We start from the raw sequence: 26,157 nt of genomic DNA, 5'->3' as shown, positions 1-26,157 counted from the left end.
CCAGATGTTGTTGTCCCAGAATGTGTTGTAAATTAGTTCCAGATGTTGTTGTTCCAGAATGTGTTGCAAATTAGTTCCAGAATGTGTTGCAAATCAGTTCCAGAATGTGTTGCAAATTAGTTCCAAATGTTGTTCCATAATGTGTTGTAAATTAGTTCCAGATGTTATAAACATTCGGTAGTGCATTATTCATGCTTATCTGTAGACATGAACTATATTTAGACCGTTTCACAGTTAAAAATTAACGTAAAAAACGTGAAATTCCAAGTTTCTTTGAGAACTGTAGGAATAAAACGTTGGCCTACGCTGCACTACAAAAATATGGACAATATGGACTTATATCGTTACTCATACAATATGGACAATATATGATTCACTTGAAAACAAGGGTTGTATTTATGTCTTTAGATCATAGATGGCTTACAATAACATTTCACACAATTGTTAATGAATTACATGTATTTACCCTAAACAAGACCGGCCCTTGCATTCGATGCGGTATTTTTTTCACTCAACATCAGATCATCGGATCGGATAGGTTAAGACCTGCAAAGACCTACTTAAAAAACAGACCGGTTACTGAGCTCAAGAAATTACCAGCGACTGGATTTCCGAGACTATTCTGAGCAGTGAATCCTTTGATGTCGAATCCTACCCTGATAAAACCTTGCAACGGGTTTATGGATACGTCGACGCCGTCAGTCTGTTTGTAATAAAGAAATTTGTACAGGTGCGGTCCTGAAAAGAAATGGTTAATGAATCAGTTTATTTCATGTAAAATAGAGCTGTTTGACATGGGATTGATTGCATTAACGTGATTCAGTGGGTCAAAAAAGTTTTTCCGCACTTATAATGTGTCTGGACCATTACCGAATTCCTGTCATAGACCAGCACCTCCTAGAGATAGAAGGCCTCCGCACGCTGCTCGTGACGTCACGCAAGTAATTCATCCTCACTCAGAATATTCAGGGGGGGGGGGGAGAAATCCGCTGCTCTTGCTAGCATCATCGCTGTGCGGGAAAAAGAAACGATCGGGCACAAAATTGGCGATTTCTATGTCCCACACATCCAATCACCGTGCGGTATTTATGAGCCAACCCGGAAGATTCTCCGCCAAAATAAGAAGAATCAAAATAGGATGCTGTGGTTCGAAATGTGGCAAACTTGCTAGGTAGCCTTATCGGACTTACTCTCATGACGTTCAGATGAGCTTGGCAACCCGTGCCTTTTGCGCAGGCTTTCTGTCTCTGTAAGGCGCTGCATGGACTCCCATGACATGTTTTCAACCATGTTACGTTTGTATTTATGTTACGTTATGTTTCCCATGTTACGTTTCTAATACTAATTATGAATTAGGGACCCTCAATGAAGAGATTTTAGCAGGTAGTCGAAGACCTGGGCCGTGCTGTAAAATGTGCTTGTATGTGTTGTGACCTAAAGTGGAGTTTGTTCCTGTTTAATGCGTGTTATAATGATACCATCAATTTTTCTAACTATGAATCGAACCCAAAAAATTCATTTGATTTGATTTTATGGGTGTAAATAATGTTACCTACCTGGTATGTCTATGGAAATGGGGGGGTAAGTAAGGAACCAGGGTACTTCCATTCGTTTCACTATCCCCTGGAATATCCTTGACAATCCAATGAAGAAACTGTGACGGGAGTTGCTTAGTGTTCAAAAGTCCATTTATATCTGAAAATTCACAAATGAGGTATGAGTTTTTATAAACATGTATACCCGGTTCCGGAAAATCCCAAGGCCGCAACAAGAGGATTTGTCAACCGCAGCATACATGCATGTCACATCCCCCTCCCTCCCCTCATATTCAGCCGTGTCGAATTAACAGAAAGAATGAATTCAGCATTTCCGTGGTCCTGTGTCTGGTGCCTCAGACTTGCTTGACTCTTCCCTTCCCTCTTAATTGCGGCCCTAGAAAATTCACACGAACAATTCACAGACGGAAATTCACCACAAAAGTTGTTAGTTTATCGAGTGACACATCGAACTGCCGAAAGAATAAGCGAGACGGCCAAGACAGTTTTGTATGCCAAGGTTAAGCGAGTGAGTGACCCGAACAGCGAATGGCCGAGACTGTTCTGTATACCATGGGCAAAAAAATTGATGACCGAAACATCGAGAAATAATACAACGAATGGCCGAAAGTATAAGCGACTGTTTGAGATGGTGTTGCATACCAAGGTAGATCGAGTGAGTGGCCGAGACTGTGTCGGTAAACTCTTATATCTTTATTTTCACATCAGTGACTTGCTTGGAGAGGAATTGTTTTCTGTGGAAAAATATGATTGTGACTAATTGATACACTTGAGACGACACTCTCCATCCATCTTTGGCGAGTCCTCCAAATTTTGCGTTCATCTAGTGCGCGTTGCTTGGTTTACGGTTAAATATTTCGCGACAGCCGTAGACAATGATGGGGGGGGGGGGATCTCAGCAAAGAACACTCATATCAAGAACAACGCATAGTGCACGCACGTAGACGTGTCTTCGTGTATACCAAAATAATAGAGTGAGTGACAGAGACATCGGATGATCGAGAGATCAAGCGAGTGGTCGAGACATTTTTACACACCAAGATTGAGCGAGAGATCTCACTGTCTATATCGGTCAAGCCAGTCACTCTATCTCGGTCAGTGTGGTCTTTCAGTCACTCGAACTTTCCAACGCCAAGTCACTCTTCTGCAGATATACAAGAGCAGAGAGCTCATCTTATATCCGGTCATGAACCGTACCGGCAACCTTACATCGCTTTAAAGCAATTGACCGCGGTAAATGCTCTTGTCATAAACATGGCAAGCCCCTGCTCGTGCTGTCTGGAAACGACGTCCTTCACTTCCGTTCTCCCCGGCGAGCCATCTCCACACACACCGTGGATGCCTTGGCATTGATTAACAAACATTTATCGATTCAAAGTTTTTACTGCGCGCCTTCTGCGATACGATTTTTATGACTTTCTATAACTGTTTATTATTAGTGGCATATTTATAGGGGCCTTAGTGAGCTATAGCCCTGGTCGGCAAGTTCAGAGCGGCAGCAAATTTGAGGAAGGAGTGGTCAAGAAAATTAGTAGAATGGGAAAAGGGTGGCAAAATTTGTATAAGCCTCAATAAATCCACCTCTACCTAGATAGTGAGGGACTAGGACTAGAGTGACATAGATGGTTTGCTAGCACGTGAGAGAGCAAAAGAGTGACTTAGAGTTTTAGCAAGTGTGTGAGTGACCAAACGAGTGGCGTACGTAGCGAAGGATCAGTTCAGTGAGTGACCTAGAGCGTGTGCAAGTATGTGAGTTACCAAAACAGTGTGAGAGTACGTGAGTGAGCAAAAGAGGGATTTAGAGCGTGAGCAAGCATGTGAATGACTAAACGAATGACCTACAGAGAATGGGACCAGGTCAGCGACTGACCAGAATAGTGTGCAGGCATCTGAGTGACCAAAGCATAGTGTGCAAGAATGTAAATGACTAAAAGTGACTTTAGAAACAGTGTACCTGCAGAAGATGGGGAGGCCTCTAGTCTAGTTTTCCTGACTACTGTTTCCTCGAATTCGCCATCATGTGCTATAACCCGCTTGGGGGTCTTCCTCTACCCCACTCCTGCAGGTACACTGTTAGTCACGGGCTGCAAAACCATAAATACGCCCCTGTTTATTATAGTGCCCGTTGCACTTTGATATTCACCTGATTTTTTGATTTTAATTATTTTAATTACGATTTTCCGCAACAAAAAAAAGATGCTCGGGTTCCCCTGTGGGGGGGGGGGGGGGCACCCGAAGTGCTTACGTTGCTTCATGCAGCAGTGACTGGGTGTCTCGCCTTTTCTCCTGTCACTCACACCCGCTATGCTCAATAAACAAATTGTCGTCGGTTACTGATTGCACACACTTGAGATGATATTTTGACGCGAATTGCCTTTAATAACATTATGTCGATAACACGTGAAAATGTTCACTTACCTGGTCCCATCATCACCATAGTATACATGAGGCTGCTGTCAGCTTTGTCATACGACACGCAAGGCATAAATAATGATTGAGCGAGGGTGACCTCGTTTCCTAAATCCACTTCGATGTCATCTTGGTACACAACCTGCGTAACGAAATGATAACTTCTCAATATATGTTCAATGGGGAAAAAAATCAATAATATAAACTTCGGTCGCAATCGGTATATATCAGGATTTTTATATCAAACCAACAAATGTTAAAGTTTCGAAACTCATCATATAGTCAAATCTCGTAAGGTCCAGGGATGGAATGGGGAGGGGAGGTGACCACCCCTTCCAAGCAAAATGCGATAATTCCTGAAATTTTCGGAATTTCTATATCTATATACCGTATATAAAATTGATGTTCTGCGTGTGTGTTCTCTATACAAATCTACAATTTTAGATCGATCATCACCAAATTTTGCATATATACCAAATGGGACCCCATTTGAACGATAGGCTACATTAAAATTTCGCCAGAGCAGGGCAAATGCCCCAAATGAGCACCAACGATTTTTGGGCCTCAACAATCACTTTCGGAACGTTTACTTTGGTTACCGTGGTTCCCTAGCAATGCGTTTAAGACGTGTATATGCCTTTACAATGGTTTGTCACTTCACATTAACGCTCTCTCTCTCTCTGCCAGTATAACAGTTTGTGCCTTTACAATGGTTTGCCACATTTTCAATACTCCGAGTAATGAGGCTTTTTGAATAGACGTCATCATCATCATCAGCAACCCTTTGAGGGTCAGGCACTGGATGATCCCAAATAGAAAGCAGTGTTAAAATTTCCGATTTTACTGTAGAAATGCAGTGAATTTGGTTGGGTTTTCTGTCACATCAATAATGTAAAAAATTGTATAGAATTTTCGATTTTTTGAAATATTCAGTTCGCTTAGAGAGATACGAAGCCCAGAAAATTAAATATGAAGTAATCAGCCGGACCCACTTTTGAATTGGATATCCATGCAATGACATTGATTTCAACCTTTTTCTCAAGCATGAAAATTAATGTCTCCGTATTGCCTTTTAATATTCAACTGCATAAATTCATATACTTTAGGTTGCTTTAAAATTAATGATGGGTCCGTAAAGTACATCGAAGCAATTCCACAGCTTCTTTAACTAAGGATTTTTGGAAGCTGTGAAACAGGCAGTTCGGGGGGGGGGGGCGAAATCAGAATACCTAGCGTCCCTTTAAAAAAAGGAAAAATATTCATTTCTAACGTTTCTTTAAATCTAGATTTGTTTCTTTCATGAGTTGCGCAGGAAGTCGCCATATTGGTTAACTTAGACACGGTTTGCATGTCCCTCAAAGAAAGAGGGAGATATCAGGTGATCCAAAAAAGCCTCATTGGAAAAAACCCGAGCAGCGCCGGGTATTATAGCTAGTATATATGATAATATTGCAACAACAAATTCAGTAAAACTTCGACTAAAAAATGAGTGAAACCAGGACATCTTTCAAAAAGTCGGAATGGAGAATAAACCCCGAAAAACGGGATTTTCGTGGAAAATGCGGGATGTGGTCATCCCATGCTGAGACTACTTTTTTCAAAGTGATTTGTAAAATCACTCCTCCTAACAGCGAGCTCTAGATCCGCCCCTAGCCAGGTCAATGGTCGGTGGCCTATTTGGCAACTCTGGTCAGATGATGTTCCACTCGTAACAGAAATAAAATTTTCAGTGTGGCGTTGAAATTTGTATGCGTTTAGTACGTCAAGTGTTCCAAGAAGCCCAGTCCACTTCCCGAACTTCGAGTAACCAGAAATGTGCACGGCATGAACAGTATGGACTTGTCATGGAACAGAAATGGAACTCTTGCTACAATGTGATACAGAGTTTCCTACAATGTCGCAATAATTACGGTCAAAATGCCATTCACAAAATAAGGACCGAGTCAATACCAGGAGAAACAGCCGCGTAGTCACTGATCGTTTCCACTGAATTTCAAGACACCCGGATATTTATGAGCAAAATTTGAACGTGGAAAGAAGGCCTATATGTCCTACTGCAGATCCTCGGGTAAATTTTAACCCTTTAACCGACGCATCAGAAATCTCTGAAAACACTGTAAAATGCCATATCTTTTTATAAAGTAAGATTTCTTCCGCAGGTGCAAAGATAGGGGGAGAGGCAAATGTGTTCCATTGAGAAAAATCAGCTTTACTGAGTTTTTACTTATCTTTGCTAAATTTCGAAATCGCATAAGTGATGGTAACCTGAATGCATCTGGTTCTTCAGGTTCAGGTTGTCTTTGCTAAAATTAAAGGCTTTCTCCCAAGAAGGGCGAGATATTCCGTCTTATGCTGGTGACAGGGTCAATTCATCGGCTCAACTGGCATGGCCAGGAGGGTTCGTGGTGCAGTAGGCCTCTATTTACCTTGCATAGCAACCATCATGCATTTAATAGTCGGTCCATATACTTGGTCAGACTTGGGAGGGCTAGTGCATTGCTCGGCCTATAGGTCCACATTAAAATGACTTTACACCGAGGTTTCACATTAAAATAAAATTTTATATACAGTCGATCCCCCGTATTCGCGGGGGGGGGGGGGGTTTCCTTTATTGGAGAATTGTTTTTTGGCAACACTCAGTAAAATGGTCATTCACGTGTTTTGTTTACAAAATTTGAGTTGTACGTGTTTAGGATGGTTCATTTTTCTAGTGCTACTGATGACGTTTTGAAAAGGCAAAAAAAAAGTGAAGTCTTTACAAGAAAAATTGGATATATTGGCTATGTTTGGTGAAAGTAAGTCAGGTGCTGCCGTGGCTCGCCATTACGGAATCAACTAATCTACGGTAAGATATATCAAGAAAAAGGAAGTTGAAATTCGAGCAACCGTGGCCGTAGCTGCAGGCCGTAGTCAGCGAAAACTTTGCATCGCCTACGAGATCCATGTGTTTTCTGGTACAGAAAATGCTGTTTTTTGTGGGTACGAGATTGCTACAAAAAAGGTATGACGATGGACGCAAGAACATGTAAGTTGGGGTTGAAATGAATGGTCCAATATTCTGTTCTCCTATGAGTTCCGTTTCACTTTTCAACTGCTGATCCGAAGAGAACGTGACATTCGAAACAATCGGGCATTCTTGAGTGAAGGTACCCAGTATGGAGGAGGCTTGTTGTTGGTCTGGGCGGATATCTCCATAAACGGCCGCACCTACCTGCACATCGCCAGGAATAGATTTCTGACGGATCAGCGCTATAGAGAAGAGATTCTCAGACCTTTTGTGATTCCCTAAGCTGCAACAGTTCGAAATAAATTCCTTTTCATGGAAGATTGACGCTACCCCGTTCTAGGCATGTAGATGGCTTCCATTTTGACAAAGGATTCCTTCAAATTGACTACTTCGCCAAACATCAACTCGGGCCATATTGCAATTTCCCGCATTAATGAGTTGAGTTGGAAACGAAGGCACCATCTATCATTGGTCGCCCCAAGCTCCTAAGGGTATCTATATTTTCCCCTGGGTTTGAAACTGGGACCGTGACAGCAACCTTCACGCATCTTACCACCATGCCCATCGGGCTTTCAAATGGACTGGCCATCGTGTTCTCCTGACATGAATCCCTTTGAACATGTTTGAAACATTCTAGAGCGAGGGATGTCTTGTCGTCCATCACCCGCATAGGCTGTTCAACTGCTGGAAACCGCACTTCAGCAGGCGTGAGTGGGCAGAATACCTTGGTCCCTCATCAATAATGTCTGAGAGTCCATACTTTACGAGTACCAAACATTGCTTTCTGTTCGGCAAAGCCATATTCCGTATTAGAAATTATTATCATTCACCCCTTCCCCTTTTTTTTAATGCATAAAATGTGCATTTTCTCATCTTCAGCGTAAAACCCGAATAAAATTTGATTATTCCATGTTGCAAGCGTGATCATATTTTCTCGCATTGTGCTACACACACCTCTGAATTACATTCCAGCCTCCAAAACTTTCCCTGATCTCTGCTGTTCATAGCCGAAACCGCTACATCCTCTAATTTTTTTTAGCAGTGTATTTAACTGCACAGAAAGTGTAAGTTTGCCCTAAACACCTGCTTGATAGGAGGTACAGCGTAACATAAATGTAATGAAAACGGGAAGATAATAATACGTACTCGGAGTTTATCCGGTGGTGCTACGGGCACTGTATTCGGCGTAATATTGTAGTCCACAAACTTCTGTTGGACTTCGGTCATCTCCTGAGATGAAACAAAAAGCACAACCGAGGCAAGAAGATTCACGTTCAACGCGGCAATCGTCGTCGCATACCTTGAGCGCATTCCCATGGCAGCCATGTCTGAATACCGTGAGCTTCAAGATTCTGCTTCAAAATACTTCAAATTTTTCCTAAAAGGCTCTTTTATAAAGTGTTGTTCCCGGTTGATATTAATGAATGACTTTCCATTTTCAAAAACTATGAAAATTTCAATGCCACATGATTACTATGCAGTAAATCATTGAACCCCCCCCCCCCCGCATCGGAAATCGCTTATTCATGTGTATTAGGAAGAATTTGGCACTATGTTTCTTCATAAAAGACAACTATTGGCAATTAAAAGAAATTGAGAATGTCATATTTCCATATTTACTGAATCATAATGATGATGTTGTTTTCCGGGAAATCGAAGATTATGTAATCTTTTATTTAAGAACGTTGTTACTAGAAGATTTTCTACTCATACAATGATAAATTCGAACTCATCAAAACATGAAAGATGTAGAAGATACAAATGCAGTACTTACAAGGCCACAACAGGCAAAATGCCCTACGAGTTGGCCGAGACGTGATTGACAGACATTGTATTCTTTCCCAAACGCATCACTGTGTGGAAGAAGTGGATTGGGTCCCGTGATTCAAAGCAGATACTGTAAAAACGAGATGCCTAAGGCCGGGATTACACTATAAAACGTTTGATAAGGGGCCATTCAAATATTACGTAAGCAGATTTTCAGTCATTTTTCACTCCCTCTCCCCCCTTGTCAGCAAAATACTGACCCCCCTCCCCCCCTGTCAGGAAAATTTCGTCAGCCGCTTAGAATATTGCATATCTTCCAAAAGGGTTGACGTAAGCAACCTTCAAACCCCCCTCCCCGCCTTGTCATCAAAAGTCAGCAAATCCGAACCCCCCCCCCCTTCGATGCTAACGTAATACTTGAATGACCCCTTAAATCCCTTTTATAAAACTTGAAAAATCCAACCAATAAAGCTCATAGGTTACATTCGAGCAAATGCAGCCGATAATCTTATCGGTTGAATTTTTCGAATTTTATAAAATAACTTTTAGAAAAAATTCTCCCGGCCTAAGAAACCGCGGCGACTCGAGAAAAATAATATAAATCAGTAAATTTGATAAGTAAATAAATAAAAGAGGCCTAGAAGGGTTTCTGTCATAAAAATTATGTACAAAAGAGGGCTCCTCGAGCCAAACAGGGCTCCGCAATAGAAATTATATACTGGATAGGCAGGGCCTAATGCTTTTCCCGAGGCCCTACCAGGCAAATTTTCGAAAATCTCAACCGGTTCCCATTTTTGTAAGGCCCCCCCCCTTTTCCTCTTGAGGCCCCCAGGCCCATGCCTTAAGACGGCACTGTGGATAGGGCTCCGCGAGTCAAAAAAGGTTGAGAACCGCTGCATTACGAACAGCTTGCGTGCACGATAAAATACCGTGACATCAATGTAATTGGATAGCTGATACCCGGCGACGTTGCCCGCCCTGTAAAAAATTTACATATATATATAGCTTATTAATTATTTCTTAATAAAAATATTTCTGCATTAAGTAAGAAAAAATTACTTTTATTTTTAAATATTTTAATTAAAAACTTCAGGCAATCGCTTGTGGATACACAATATTTTTGTTTGTCCGTCTGGTGTGTAGATGTACAAACTTTTAGGATTACCAACACGCGACGTAAAGCTCTCCGTGTGAAAAACAGGACTCAAGTAGGTTGATACCTGCCACTGCTAACGACTGGCTTTGCGCTTTGTTGATTGTCATGGCAAAAGCTAAACGAATCGAGAACTATAATCGCTTGAAAGTGAATGGCATTTCTTCAGTGGTAATTGGGGTACGTGGAATGAAAACGGCTTCTCCTCCAGCACATTCAGTTAGAATCGTTGCTTCAATGATGTAATTGTGCAATTTCTTCACGCAGAGTCTGTTGCCATTGCAGAGTATCGGTATCTCAAAATTTCTTAAAATCATTATAGGTGTCCGACTTTGAGGGTGAAGTTGTGTGGTGGCACATCCGTAACATCCAAAGAGTTCAGAAATTCTGCAGGATACAGAAGTCATATAGTGACGTCATATGTCACTATATGACTGCAGCGAATATTATTCAAACTCCTTTTAAGCACTTTTTAAATTGAAACTATGCCTCAACGATGGGTGGTTGATGAGATAAAGGCCACATAAGCACTTACAGGACACCCTGTATACATGCAAGCAAAAATATCTGGCGCTTCCCGGGTTTTCTTCAATTACTGGGAGGATTGGAAAAGTGACAAACCGTTATAAAAGAATAAACTGTTATGATGGCAGCGTCAAAGATGTGACAAACCATTGTAAAGGCATATATACACGTCTGAAACGCATTGTTGGGAACCACGGTAACCAAAGTAAACGTTCCGAAAGTAATTGTTGAGGCCCCAAAACCATCGTTGCCGCACAGTTTTTCGCCCATTTCGGACGTTTGCCCAGCTCTGACGAACTTTTAAAGTAGCCTACGGTTCAATCCCGGTCTTGTTTATATGCAAAATCTGGCGACGATCGGCCTAAAACTGTAGATTTGTACAAAGAGCATACATACAAACATACATACTTTCACATTTATATATAAGATTATATAAAAGTCGATTCAAAATGTAAAGGAAGGTCTTCAAATCATGAAATGAAGCAAAATTTAAGATTTCATTTTCACTCAAAATTAAGTAAAAAAGTAAGTAAAAAAAATATTTGAATTTTAAAATTTAATTTTAAATAAGATTGAGTCAAATGATAACATTTTGTTTCATTTCATGAATTGAACAGTTTCCTTCATTTCGAATAAATTTTCATTTGATTACATCAGGGGGTTCCCAACCTTTTTCAGTCCGCGTACCCCCAGCTGGCTCGGTTCCTTTCTGCGTACCCACAACCCCGAATCCTCCGGACTCCCCCCCCCCCCAAATCTGTTTCACCCATTACAGTTTTCGGAAAACTTAAAAAAAAGGAACATGTTGAAAATATTAAACTAAATGGTCTATTTTTTCATTATTTAGCTTTATTTATTTTCCAAGTAAGCAAACAAATTAACACAAAGTTTAGGAAAAAAATTAATGTGATGATGTTTGGGACTGTATTGAATCACAAAGTTTTGGAAAATTAGGCTCAAAAGGGGAAAAATACAAACTCAAGTCTGGAGCGCGTTCAATTTGCTTCTATATTTATTTTTTATGTAAGTATAAGAAGAAAACGCCCCGTTGAACAAGCTCATTGCTAACAAACGGCAACAAAAATATTATGGCTTTTCTAAAAAGTTCAAAGTATTCGTCACCGCGACAAGCCCAAAAACTGACTAGGTTCGCCATCCCGTCATGGAAGAGGATGTTCAGAGGGGTATCTGATGAGAGCTCCAGCGATTTATCTTTTTCTGGGATCGACAATACAGCCGGTTGAAAATAGTCTTCTTTGAAAAGATAAGATGTCCACCGATCACTCATTTCCTGCTCTGAAAAAGATTTTTCAAACGAGGATTTTAATCCTTCCAAGTGGCCGACTGTTAAATTCAGCTCGGCTTGTGACGAGAAATCGTGAAGTGTTTCAAACACTTCCTAAAAAGAGGGCTACCTCATTCCGAAATTCGAACAGCAATGTCAGGACTTTACCCCTGGACAGCCACCTAACTTCGGTGTACAAAAGCAAAGCGTTGTGAAGGATATCCATATCTTCCCACAACCAGGGCCGTCTTAAGAGCATCATGGGTCCCCGGGCCAAGTGGTTTTTCTGAGGATCTACCAGATACATTCTAGAAAATTTCAACCGGATCTCATTTTTGTGAAGCCCCCCCCCCCTCTTCTCTTGAGGCCTCCCCCGGACCGTGCCTGGGTGGGCCCGTGCGTTAAAGCGGCACTGCCCACAACAATTTCAACAACCTGTAGTTGATAGGATTCACCTTGACAAAGTTGAAAACCTCGATCGCTTCATCAAGAACGTTTCGCCAATTTGGAAGCAACGGTTTCGATGCAGGGACCTGTCTGTGAATATAGCAGTGAGTCCATTTCATTTTGGGAGAGACTTCTGCCACGCGTTCACGACGGCCTGAGTAGCAATCTTTCGCGGATTTTCCTCCATCTGTTTTGAGCCCAATGCATTTTGACCATTAAATTATTTTTTCAAGGAAATAATGATTAATTGCTTCAAAAAAGTCTTTAACAGTCGTACGACCCCTTCAATGGGTGACAAATAAAAAGCTTTACTTCGAATTCTCTTTCAAGTACTTAGCGATTACAAGTAGCACAGAATATTGCGCAAAACGTCGGTACTTTCGTCGACTTGGATAGACAAAAAATTCACCTTTGACATGACTTATTGTGCTCTCAACATCGCCTGACATGTCCTGTATTCTTCGAGACATTTCATTATTTGATAGAGATATTGAACTCATTATAAGAGCACTTCCCTCTTCAAACATGCATCTGACAGCATCTTTTCACCAACAGTGTGATTTTTTCCTCGTCTCGCAATGCGATAGCTAATACAGTTATAGTAGGAGGTTTCGGTAGCTTTGGCAGAATCACTTTTGGAAGATTCAAAATATGTTTTCACGTTTACAGATGCTCAGTAATTTCATTTTGGTGTTTCAGTTTGCTTCCGCAAAGATCTAGTTTTTAGCCGCTGATCCATAGTGCAAATCGCGTGAGTAGTAGGTGTTTGGTAGAAATGGTAGAAAAGTTGACGTAGAAAATTGCCGGAATAACACGCACACGCCTCAATACAAACACCCACAACAAAAGTTCAACACAACACGAATTAATTCTTCGCTTTTATGCACAGCCCCGCTTGTGTCAACAATCAAATCTACGACACAGAAGTAAAGTGAGCCGAGAGGAAGGAGTTCGCGAATCCCGATCATAGGTTGGGGGCGGGAGGGGAGAAGGCCGACTGTTCCAGCGGACACAACCCCTCTGTTTTAGAAGATTTTATTGATAGGGAAGGCCGATATATTACAACTGACAATATTAGTAAAAACCTCTACCTTCTTTTAAAAAATTCTTTTTAATGTTTTTAATTATTTTGTCCTTTTTTTAGATGGATGGCCGCCATTACCATTTTCTTTTCGCGTAGCCTAACAGCCTCTCGCGTACCCCTGGTTGGGAACGCTGAATTACATTGATGTCATGGTATTTTATCACCGATCATTAGCTGTTTTTAATGCTTTTCTTTGGAAATTTACAAAATAAAAAATGAGTATCCAAGGTGTGCAAAACTTTATGCAGTATAAGATAACACATACAATGAAGAACAAGTGTAAAAAATGTGAAATAAATCAATGGTTAAATAGTATTTTTAATGATATTTCTATTAGATCACATAGTTTATCACCATATTAAGGGTATTAACTCCTCCTCCCTTAAACTATACACTGTATAGTTAAGGAAGTTAAGGGGTTATGTCGTTTTAGAAGGATTTCTGTTATTGAAATAGGTGTGTTACGTTACGACTTCCGTAACTGTTACGATATAAAAGTAAAGCTTTTATTATGGCTGGTTATGGCCAAAGCGTGAAGAGTATTGTAGTTGACCTCTTGAGTAGAATGGCTCCCGTAAATAAAAGCGTGGTGCTGAAGGACGTGCGTTTCCTAGTGTGAAGAGTGTCTCATTTATAACAGGTGTATCCAGTCCACCCACCAGGGTCATCTCAAGACCATCATGGGCCCCCGGGCCAAGGGATTTTTTCGAGGCCCTACCTATTAGATTCTTGAAAATTTCAACTAGATCTCATTTTGAGAGGCCCCTTCTTCGCTTGAGGCCCCCGGGCCATGCCCGGGTGGGCCCATGCATTAAGACGGCACTGCCACCCACCCCCGTTGTTCCACAACATGTTATCAGCACGAAGGCTCCTGGATAGACGTTTCATCGGTAAGCGGGAAGTAGATAACTTAAATCTCTAGTTTCACAAAGGATCGAAGAAAATTGTACACGCGCGCAACTAAGCCTAATACAGATGGAGGAATTGAAGATTCCAAAGCTCAATGGGGACAATTACAACGAGTGGAGTATACGGATGCCATAGAACCCGGATACGGACCAGAAGTGAGGGAGGACAAGAGGGAAACAAATGAAAGGGCTGTGAAAATGAAACGTTTGTGTTTTTAGTGGTCGAAGATGACTTTTTTAGATGATATCGCGGACTGTGCGAGAGCGAGGAACGCTTGAGCATCCTTGAGGGACATTCACACGAAGTTTGGATTATCACACACACACTGCAGCTTCTTAAGAGAGTTTCCTTAATGTGTCGATGAGGCCTGACGAATGCGTAAGTGCATACTTGGGAAGATTGATTGGCTTTTTTTTTTTTTTAATGTACAATTTTTTTCAACATCGATCACTCGTTACAAGATCCTCAAATTTTAAGAACACTTGATGGTATAATTGAAGATCATTATCACAAGAATGGCACCAAAGATGAGAAACTAATAATATTGCAAACTAGACTTCACATTATTGCCGAGTTTTTCGATTAGCTTTTCACAATTTTCATAAAGTACGCCCAGGGCTGTCTCTTAACATTATCACACGCCCACATACAAAGCGATTTTTCTGAAAGAGAGGCACTACTACCAAGCTAAAAATTCCTACCTACCTATTTGAATATTTACTATTGAAAATCGGAACCAGATCCAATTGTCACTTGACACTCCGGTGCCAGAAGTGCCCAGATGGGCCTTTTCAGTAAACCAAGTTCTAGAGAATAAGGACATGATTTTTGTGAGTCATTAGTGGATCAACTGTGAAGTTTGATTTATAGAAGTAAAAGTAATACTACCAAGTGTAAATTACAAACTTGTATCTAAAGCCTCGTTCACATAATGTGAACGAGGCTTTAGATAGAAAAAATTGAAAAAGTGAAAAAATGAAAAAATTTAAATTGAAAAAGCTGGTTTAAAACCGGCTTCAAAAGAATTTTCACCAATTAATGTTCTCCATTCCTTTCCTTACGAAGGAAAAAAGTCGCTAAAGCGGGTGTTAGAACTCCCAATGCTACCGCAATATTTGCACATGTGAACGAGGCTTAAAAGAAAAAAATGCCCAACATAACGGTGATTCATCAGAAATAAGATATCTATTGGCAGGGCCGCAACTGGATACTTGGTCAGCCGAGGCAACCAGTCATTAAGGCACCGAAGGATAGGTTAAATGGTTAAATTTGCGCCCCCTTCTGTGATGCGCCCGGGGCACCAGATCCACCTGCTCTCCCTCCCCTCCTGCCTATTGGTAATATTATGGCCATTCTAACATTCAATGGTTTCTCCTTGGAGCGGTGTTACGGCCTTTATCTCATCAACCGTTTCGTCGTAGTGGTATGGATTCTAATTTTAAAAATTCTCAAAATGTGACCAGAAATTACCCTGTACGAGTTTTGAGGATGAAAATAAAATAAAAAAATTTAGATTTTTATACGATCCCCCTCCCTCCCCCGTTCCCTAACTTCTAATTAGACAGTTGTTGCTCTTTCTCTTCTGAGCCCAACAAACAACTTGCACGTTTTTAAACTGCATTATTCCCTGAGATATTTAAATTTAAAAATCGGAGACAGGTCCAGGCTCAGTAGAATTTCGCGGCCCAATGCAAAAAAAAATTTGTGGCCCCTCTATAAAAGTTTTATGTAGTTGCACCCCGACTTACAAACTTTTCGAGTTACGAACATAAATCTTGAAGGGGAAGTTTCTATATTCTATTACACTCATTTTTATTTTTCATTATTTCAGGAACGCGTTGATAGTCTGGATCGTAATCAAACACGATCCAGCGAGAGGGAATAGCATTTAAATTAATTTTAAAGAATTCATAAATTATTAATAGTAATTAGCACTACGTCTCTCGTTTTTCTGAGTCCCGGGGGGAGAGGAGAGGCATGCGTTAAGACGGCACAGCCTAAGGTTCGCACCAGGCGTCCTCCTTTTTCAGTTTTGAACCTGGTAACCCTATTATCTGAAGACCACATAATCCGTATTTTCACTTATTTGTTCGATCATCCATATTGTTCGAATGTTTTTGTGGAAAAAAAATATTATTATTTCTACATAAAAAAATCGATTATTGCAAATGTACGAATTTTTTTATCGAAATTTTCGTCTCATAAAAAAATTTTATGTTAAAAATAACAAAAAAACAGAATTCTCTCTCTCTCTCCCTCTTTTCGTCATTGTATGAGTTGTCTGAAATTCCGAGATTAGATGGCAGCACCAACACTATATAATCCAAGCCTCAAAATCTCTGTCGTCTGCTTCTCTCCGGGTTCCTTGTTTTGGCCGTCTCCTTGTGTCCCGAAATGTTTACTGAACTGGAAGTCCAAACTGCCAGTTCTGTTCGTGAGCTTAGCTCGTAGGGAACCAAACAAACCGTCTGTCGTCTGCTCGAGGTTCTTTGTTTTGGACGTCTCTTTATGCTCATACAAAATAACCGAACTTTGAGTTTGAATTTCCAGTTCAGTTTATAAGCTTTGTTTATAAGGAACTGAGCGGAATAAAGAATATAGTTTTTTTTATTGTAAACTTCATCATCACCACATGAGCCACTTTTAAATTTCACATTAGATGGCAGCACATTACTATAAAGTGGAGTGTGACACATAGTCACAGAAACACTTTTGATCATCAGCCCAACGCATACGCAATGGCGATACCACTACTTGCTCGCATTTTTTGCGCATGCGCTCTACTCGATTCATTACTTTTATTACCACGAGGATCACATGGGATTATTACTGTCTCTATCAACCCTGTTGATCGACGATTGGCAACAGAAATGAATAGGTTGCCGGCTGAAAGCAATTTGGTGACAAAACTAGCAGTGCATGGAGCCTGTTAGTGCGTTCAGAATGTGAGCGGCACAAAATATTCTTCGCCATCATCTGACTGAAAGCAATGGACAATAAATTAAACGTGAGCAGCATGTATTTTCATCGATCCAAGGTGAGTTGATTCGTTTGTTAAAATTATTCGTTAATAAGAGTTGAAAATCCCGATTGAACAAATTGTGTAAAACTGCCGTTTCCATTCCTTAATTCGAGGAAAATCGTTTTATCGGGGGTAACATCGATGCCGAAATATGCACAGAAACTTCGTAAAAAAAATTCGTCAAATCCGGGAAATCATTGCACGACTCAATAAATTTGCTAGCCAGGGGCGTTCTAAGTGTATCACGGGCACCAGAGGCGTACACAGTGTAGGGGGGGACGTGCCCAGGGACGGGGGAGCGTGTCGAGTGGCCCGGGAGCTGGGGCCAGGAGGGGAGGGGGGGTTCCAAATTCACCCTCTATTTCTACATTGGCGTGCTAAAATGCCTGCTTGACAAAGTATCTAGTTGAGCCAGGGGCGTAGCCAGAAATTTCGTTCGGGGGGGGGGGGACCAAAGTGACAGAACAATGGATTTGGCCATCTTTTTCCCTTTTCTCTGTCATTTTCTCACATTTCGGGGTGGGGGGGACCAGACCCCCCAAGTCCCCCCCCCTCGCTACGCCCTTGAGTTGAGCCCTGGCCTTGCCCCTCCCCAAGCTGACCAAAAATTAATTTGTCAAACACTCCTGACAGCCCTCCATGCAAACAATTTTTCCTCCATCTGGCTAGAAATTGTTGCCCAGCAATAACCATGCTTACTGTCAAATTTAAACCAAATGTCACATTCATGCCGCTCTCCAGGACCCCAGTCCTAGAGGCAGAACCGTCTTAAGAGTATCATGGGCCCCCGGGCCAAATGGTTTATCGGAGGCCCTATCTGGTAAATCCTGGAAAATTTCAACCGAATCTCATTTTTGTGAGGCCCCCAGGCCATGCGTTAAGACGGCACTGCCTAGAGGGGCAGTGGGTTTGGTTAGACCAGGGGCCTCGAGCCAAATGTTGGCCTCACAAATAATGTACATTTATTTTGCATAATATTTTCCCTTTTAAGGCCTAGGGGGCCTCCCAAGAAAATGTCAACACTGGGGCACCAAGAAGGAGCGCTATGATCCCACACACACACTGGGGTAGTCCAGTGCGTTAAGACCACTCTGTTACTGCTATCAAAATAACAGTATTCCCAGTATTTTAACTGTCATTCCAGGCAAATCGGGGAAGACTCCGGTTTTTTGAATGTTGGAGTCTCTATTCCCAGCATGTGTTTTAAATCAGGGTTCAATGAGGATAACGTGAAAATGTGACAAAAATATTTTTTGTTCACCTCACAATCAAACTGTCAGTGACTACAACTTTAAAATAACTGAAGAGTGAAGTTATGTCACGCCTTAACCCTTTAAGTAGTTTTTTAAATTTTCCTGGTCTGCATTGCAACTGCCACATTAGAAATAAAAGCTGTTAAGAAATTGAGATATTATGGGATGACCGTAATAAAGCAGATCAAGTTTGATGAGATATCTCGGGATTGTCACTGTGAAGGTTAACTGCGATTTTTGTGGGGGGGAGAGGACCAAGTGTGATTTTTCTGCTCCCGCCACTTTAGAATTTGATTGATGATTTTACACCTGTGTTTTTGTTTTCGCCAAAAATTTACTGCCCCTTTAAATTTGTTTTCCCCTTTGCCCTCCCCACCCCAGTTCTGGCTGTTCTGTGTTTTTGAAATGCATGATTTTTTTGTTTGTTTTTTTAGATTTTAATCTTTGGTAAGGCAGTCAAAATATTTCTATCAAAAGCATCGGAATGACATAAAAGAAAGAATGTGTAAGGAGCCCTTTGTGTCATAGATCAGCAGATGCACTGACCAGAGATGTTGCAAAAGTCAGGGTAGCGGAAAGATGAATTCCTGCCGAAATAATATTACTTGAAAATTCCAGAATGTTTCAAGTGCAGCACTAGGAAAGTTACTTGGGACACACCAATAATTCTCCTATCAAAGCAGAGAGGTAAGAAATTGCAAGTGACTTGATTTGCCGTTTTTTTTCCCCTTTAATGCATCTTTTGTAGTTGTTGAGCTTATACCTCTGTTTAATATTTTATGTTGGCAGCAATGAGCCATTAACATGCTAATTAACACACCTAAATTTTTCTATATTCAATCCTCTTTTTTTTTTCTTCAGAAATGCTAGACATGAAAATTACCGAGACAAACAATCTAAAAATCAATGTTATTTTAGAAATAATAGAAGCGCGGCCTCACCTAGGGCCGGCTCAAGCTTAAATGCCATCCGGGTGCAAAGCCTCATGTGCCACACCTAAAGAAGACTCTTGCTGCAGGAGGCAAGAGTCAAATCATTATACTGTTCTTAATTCTGTTCCTCGGAACCACATATGATAGTATGGCTCTGAGGTATAGAATTTTGCCAGATAACTCGATTCACATTTCAGCTCTTGTTGATGAGTCATCGTTGCTGACACTTTATAAATAGAAAATATAATGAGGTAACTTTTATTTAAAAAATTATTTTTAAGCCGTTTTTGTTGTACAGAGATCGGACTACTAAGAATCAGAATTTGAATTCATTTGACATTCAGGAAAATTACTCGATGACATCAAATAAGAATGTACTCTATCACAAAGGGCGATAGAGTACATTCTTGTTCTGGTATCACTGTCCCTAAGCTCTATCTTAAAGTTTTCTCAACAAATATATCAGGAAGGTATGTCTTAAAAGCATAATATATCATTTGCAGAGGGGTCATGCAAGTATTATGTCAGCATTGAGGGGAGAGGGATTTCGGATTTGCTTACTTTTGATGACAAGGGGGGGGGGGTTGAAGGTTGCTTATGTCATCACCCGCCCCTTTTTGAAGATATGAAATATTCTAAGCTGCTGACGGGGGCAGGGGGGCCAGTGTTTTGCTGACAAGGAGGGGGGGGGGTGTCAAAAATGGCTGAAAATCTGCTTACGTAATACTTGAATGGCCCCAGAGCCGTATTTATAGAGGGGCTTAGCAGGCCCAGGACAGCAAATTCAAGAAATAAATAGTCACAGGAAAATTAGTATAATGGGAGGAGGACTCCGAAATTGACAAAAATGTACATCCGCCTCTGCCCAGGGAGAGAGGGACTGAGTCAGCAAGTGACCAAAAATAGTGGCCTTGAGTTTGCAAGCATGTACAGGACCAAAGTAAACTTCAGAGAGTTTTCAAGCATGTGAGTGATCAGGCAAAAAGTGTAATAGAGAAATCTAGGGACCAGGTGAAGAGGAAAAGAGGGATGAAAAAAGTAAGAAACGGGTATGTTTACAGGTTGAGAAATACTGGCTGATACTGGGCTATAGCCCTGCAAATTTGAGGAATAAATGGTCAAGAAAATTTGACAAAGATGAGTGGAAGGTGGCAAAATTTTTGTAGCCCACAGTCAGCTAAACTGTAAATTTGCCTCTGGTCATGTGAATTTTTAATATTCGAGGTTTTAAAATAACTTTTAAATCGAGGTTTTAAATAAATTTTACTAAAGCCTAGGCTGCCGTCCCTTACAATCTGCTGCTCAGGTGCACCGTACCCCTTGTAGCCTTGCTTAAGCTACACGTGCCGCCGCCGCCCCCCCCCCCTCCACATTTGGCAGCAGTGCCCCTGACTCGCAGAGATGCCATTGACGCGTTATAACGCGTCAAATACTTGGAATTTCGGAAAAGGAAGTGTAAAAATTTTGTTCATACATCCACCGGGATGCGTTCATTCTTAGTTCTTAGAAGAAAAAAGTAGAGAGGAAAAAGCTCCCAACTTTTTTTTACCGTATATCGTGATCCCTCTACCTTGAAAAACTGGTTTTACTACTTTGTGCATTACTGTATTGATATACCTGTGGGTTGTTGAAGATGAGGGGTATTTTTGGTTGCTTCTCTGAATGAGGGGCCGTGTACAGAAGTTTCAAATTTCAGATTTTTATTACCCTGCAAATTTTTTCCCTTCCTGATATATACGGGAAATTATGGTACTTTTGCGGTGATCAGCCGGCATTCAAAGACCGTGTTTATACGGCGTAAATTCGTCTTGTTCCTACAATATTGCGAATGCGCAGGTTTTTTTTTTATCATAAAGGATTGGAACACCCTTTCAAATTGTAAAACCTTCCCGATACCGTGGAAAGAAACCGAATCTGTAAAAACTCGACCTTGAATATCTAGTTTTGTCATCTAGCTGCTATGCGGTAGTCACCATTTCGCATCGCAAAAATCATGGGTGTGTAAGCAGAATCGGAGGGGGCACAAGGATCTAATTCTTCACAGATAGTATAAAATAAATTATTTTATTCCAATATTTTAATTCTCTACAAAAATATTTTTAATTTTTTGATCTCTGGGAGGGGGGGGGAGAAAGAGGCCCCCTTATAACTTCCCCCCAAATTTTGCTTTTCGCGAAAATCTGTGTTTGGAACTTGCAATTGCGCAATGGTAATCGACTAAAAATGGGATTTTTCTAAAGATTTCAAATTTGGAGTTGGCTATTCCTTTGAAAAAGCTTCTGGTTGCCATGGCGATCACACAGACCTACAACACAAATATGCATACATTGAACTTCAAATGCACGCATTACCAGATTGGAGAATAGATACAGGGTCACAACTGGGAGGGGCAGGCGGGCCTAGTGTCCTGGGTTCTGGACTAGAGCGACGCACCAAATTCACACTTTGTAACTGCTTGTTCTATATTATATGGGTGTGCCAAAATGTGTACTTGCCCCGTTTGAGAAAGTATCTAGTTGCGGCGCTAGATAGATAGCACCACCTACTGAACACAAAACACTCCAAATGCTGGGCATGCACACATAAGCACACTTAAGTTTCTTCAACACAAATCAGACATAGCACCCACATTCAGGTGTTGAAATATGTGGCAGTTAAATGGTGACAAATCAGAGTTGTGGACCATCAGGGAAGGAAAATAAAATCATTTTAGCAGGATAACCAAAGTATGAATAGGGAATGAGAAGATAAGTGTCTGGAGAGGAGAGAGAGAGAATCTGATTTGCTTTAAATTTGATCAGAAGATATTTTTAAAAAAATGTAAAATCAATCAGAAGGGAATTCATACATTGATTATTAGTAAATACATAAATGTGTGCATTCAACTGTTAATTAAAGTGAATCCTGCTTATAACGATTTTCAAAAACCGTCATAAAAAAATTTAATAAATAGGAAAACACTTTAAACAGGAAATCGCAATGAGAATTACTTATTGTTTGGACCATGAAAATAAGTTGTATCAAGTGGAAAAACGTTCTAAATGGGAGAAACGTTATAAGTGGGATCAACTATATATTTGTTTTAGATTTATTACATGTGCGGAATTCCATACGTTAATCATTACACTTCTGAACTTCCATTCGGCATCAACTAAATAAAATCATTCTCTTGACAAGATTGTTTCTTCCGCTATAGATGGATGCATTTATTATGATGTGTTTCCAACTCGCATGATGTTGCTTAGTAATTTACACATTTTCATTGTTGCACATATTTAATGAGTTTTGGTAAAAAAAATAGACAAACACTAGACCTTTTCCACTTCTTGTATTAAAATGTAAAGTCCAACGGTATTTATGTTGGAACAACATATCTATTATTTTGAATCAGCAATTAGTACGCAGAATTCAAGGCTTTATACAAAAAATAGTTTGTTTTTTAATCAGGGGAACTCTTTAAGTGCTAAGTTTAACTCCCTATATTTCTCTACAATTTTTTTCCATGTACAAAATCTAGAAAAAGTGCAGAAAGAAAGCTGTTCTATATCTAGGGATTAAGTTTAAGTCTATATTTTATCCCAAAGATCTTCTATGCTTATTTTAATCAAGAACTTCACATTTCAATAACATGTATACCATATATACTAGGTTACTTTCACTTCAATATAAGTTATGAAAAGGAAAAACAGAATTTAAATCAAGCTGATTCAATTCGCTTTCCCCCATAGCTCAAGGCTTGATAAATCCTAGTCGACGTGGCAACTGTAAAATTGGTATTTCCCGTCTGAAATTCATGTGATTGCTAAAAGGGAGTTTTAATTTTAAGCAGGAGGATTTAAATTTAGTTTTTCTAAGGGTGACTCAAAATTTTCTGATTTCATTGCAGTGTGTCTTGCAACATGAGAAGAAGTCATTATGTAGAAGAGTTGATCCACTTTGCCCAAGAATATTTAGAAGACACCAACGAATAAGGCAAATACACAAAAAATAATAAAAGTCCTATTGCATTTCAACACCAATGGGTGCTGTCACGCTCGGTTGCTCAGCGGAAGATTTGGTATTCAACCCAAATGGGAAACTCTGTCAGCGAAACTAGCGGTAAAATTTTTCCTCTGAAGACGGCACCCATTGGTGTTGAAATGCATTAGGACGTTTATTATTTTTTGTGTATTTGCCTTATTCGTTGTTGTCTTCTAAAAAAAAAAGTCATTATGTCTCTGAAAAGTTTAAAAACATTATTTAGGACTGTTTCGAGGAAAAATCATGCTTGGGGGTTTTTTTTTTTTCCTTTAAGCTAAAAAATTTTTTTAATTCAGTCATCAGGTGTTTAATTCATGTACCGTGTGTTCCATAGCTCCCTTGAGAAAGTTTTTCAAACAAAAACTGAATCTGGACAATTAACAGGGAACTGAAGTTTCTTTCTGATCATACATTTGTTTGCCTCCATTGGTGGAAGTTAATTGCAAAAGCAGCTGCACACGTACAGGGATTATAACGGCTAATAATAATCAGATAGCCTATCAATTTCATGTGCAAGCAAAAATCATCATCCAGAGTACAGAAATGTTTGTCGGGGAGGGGAGTATTACACTTTCTAATCTCCTACATTGTTTTGCAGACAATGATAATTTGGGGAGTGAAAAAATATATGGTTAAACCAATACCAAATGATAACATTATACTGTACATGATTCCAATAAACCGCGTCTACTGTATTGTGTAAGTAGAATTTTGGCCATTTAGCATTTTTTTTTGTCCCATGCATTGCTAAAGGGAAAATGAGATTGTTTCACCTGTTCTGCCATCTTTTTAGAAATAGCCCATCTCTTTTGAAACACTGTCTGTTTGCTCACCCTTGCTTGAGTTAAAACCCTATTCCCAGCATCAGTTCACTTGGGCAATTTGCCTGTTGTGGCCGTAGAGTTTGTATTTGTGTTATTAATTGTTACAATTGTTTTCATTCTCTTTCCAGATAAAATGAAAGCGGGAATCTCTCTCCACAAAACACTAGATGATATCAGAGATTCGTTAATTTCAGTTCTGCAGAGGAAACAATCACCAAAAAAGACAACATCAACAGGTGTTTGACACTTCTATGCTGAGAAAGCGAAAATGATCAAAAGTCCTTTGTATGTGCATAGTGGCTGCAGTCGTATACATTGTAAATGAAAGTTAGCTGATATATATATTTTTTCATCAATAAATACTTCAGTTTCAATTTATTTTGTGATTTATTCACAAAAATGATGTGAAATTTCCATTGAACTCTCAAGACTTGCTAGGATTTAGAGTGGGGGGGGGGGGAACGGGTGCTTCTATAAGAGTGTTAGAGCTTTAAAATTTTTCTACACATATATCTGATGCCTATTTTTCATTACTGTTTTAATTTGTTTATATTCACCAGTTCTTGAATTTTGATGATATTCAAGAAGTGGAAAGATATTTAAAATGACATTGAATTTTAGAAATACAAAGGAATTCATGTATCGCTTTCTGACAGGAATGGTAGCCTATTAAAAAACGAATGCTATTACCCTTTCAGACCCGACTTCAATAACACACCTACAGTCGGGGCTAAACTCACTAGATTAAAAATATCTACAGCACGAAAAAATTTACCAAATTTTGTGCTTTCTGGGTTTTCAAAATGTCTAAGGGGGGGTCTATCCAAGTTATCTGATGGACCAAGGTAGTAGTTATGTTCTGGACGAAACGCCAATGGATAAGGATATTTCTTACGTTGTGTGCTTATAGCAGGGTGTTCCATGAACACACAGTACCCATGAAATGAAGGCCACGAACTCTCCCAAATAATAATTAGTACATAGACATATAAAAAAAATGAGGTGATTGTTTTCCCATCTAGGAGCCATCATTCCTCTAATAATTATAGTGATTAAAGCACAAAAATTAGGTGAAACGTGAAAGCAGAGAAGATTTTGAACAGCTCACCATTTATTTGCGTAATATTTCCTATACTTAAAAACCCCAAAGCATAATATAAAGGGTATTTTCTTTCGATATTAACATACAAAATAAATAAAAAATTATAAAAATTCAGAATTGATAAAAGAGGAGATACGAGATTAAAAGCTAATGTGTGTGAGCGTTAATTCCAATAACCCAATTGTTGAAATTTTAGAACGAATGGAAAAAAATACGTAGTTAAAAATTTGAGACGGACTGCAAATTGTGCAGTTGTGAAAATTGCGAATCAAAAGCCTCTTCAATTGTACATCAATGCCGTAGCGAGGAAGGGGGTGAGGTTGGTTCCATTCCCCCCTCGAAATGTAAGAAAAGGCCAATATATATGTAATAACATGGTACAATCGTCTGTTCTACTTTTCGTCACCCCCCCCCCTCCCTCCGAAATTAATTTCTGGCTACGGCCGTAGGCAGAGTCGCAACTAAATGCTTGGGCACCCCCTTACCAATACCTTCTAGAGCAGAAGGCAGCAGCTTCTGCTCTAGACGGTATTGCCCTTATAATGTTGAAGGTGAGGTTAAAGGATGAAATTTTCGTCCCCACTGGTCCGTGGCACCAGACCAACTGTTCGCCCCTGGGGTCCGTTGATCTAGTTGCTCTTTTATTGTTAAAACACCACTGATAAGAATAATGACGAAAATGTTTTCACTTCCAAGCTTACACGGACCAACTGGAATTTTTCCATGGACCCCCTCGCTTCAATTACCCTTATGCAATGGTGCTCAACCTTTGGGGGAAGAGTGGGCCACTTAAATCATGTGGAAATATGCCTCGGAGGCCACTTGAGTGATCTAGAGCTAGGCCACGGGTAACTTGAGTGAT

At 40.1% G+C, this 26,157-nt stretch overlaps 1 protein-coding gene and 1 long non-coding RNA gene across 2 annotated transcripts; one reads left to right on the top strand and one right to left on the bottom strand.

The window, feature by feature from the left end:
• Positions 1-394: 394 nt before the first annotated feature.
• On the bottom strand, positions 395-8,325 carry LOC149083859 (26 kDa secreted antigen-like). The gene is made up of 4 exons (XM_089235413.1): positions 8,119-8,325; positions 3,975-4,107; positions 1,557-1,695; positions 395-738 (listed from the first exon to the last, which is right to left on the bottom strand). The coding sequence occupies exons 1-4, from the start codon at positions 8,296-8,298 to the stop codon at positions 699-701; spliced, it is 492 nt and encodes a 163-aa protein (XP_089091539.1). The 5' UTR covers positions 8,299-8,325; the 3' UTR covers positions 395-698.
• Positions 8,326-16,997: 8,672 nt separating this feature from the next.
• Positions 16,998-24,567, top strand: LOC149083858 (uncharacterized). Its single transcript, XR_016193020.1, has 3 exons — positions 16,998-17,179; positions 18,852-19,104; positions 24,322-24,567. It is a non-coding gene; the product is annotated as an uncharacterized LOC149083858 (long non-coding RNA).
• Positions 24,568-26,157: the final 1,590 nt, after the last annotated feature.

The sequence above is a fragment of the Pholcus phalangioides genome, unplaced genomic scaffold (genome assembly GCF_987345545.1).
Source record: "Pholcus phalangioides strain wild (caught in Gottingen) unplaced genomic scaffold, Ppha-v1.0 ptg000008l_1, whole genome shotgun sequence".
NCBI classification, from domain to species: domain Eukaryota; kingdom Metazoa; phylum Arthropoda; class Arachnida; order Araneae; family Pholcidae; genus Pholcus; species Pholcus phalangioides.
The sequence above is the reverse complement of the archived record's forward strand: the minus strand, read 5'-3'. Positions and strand labels throughout refer to the sequence as shown.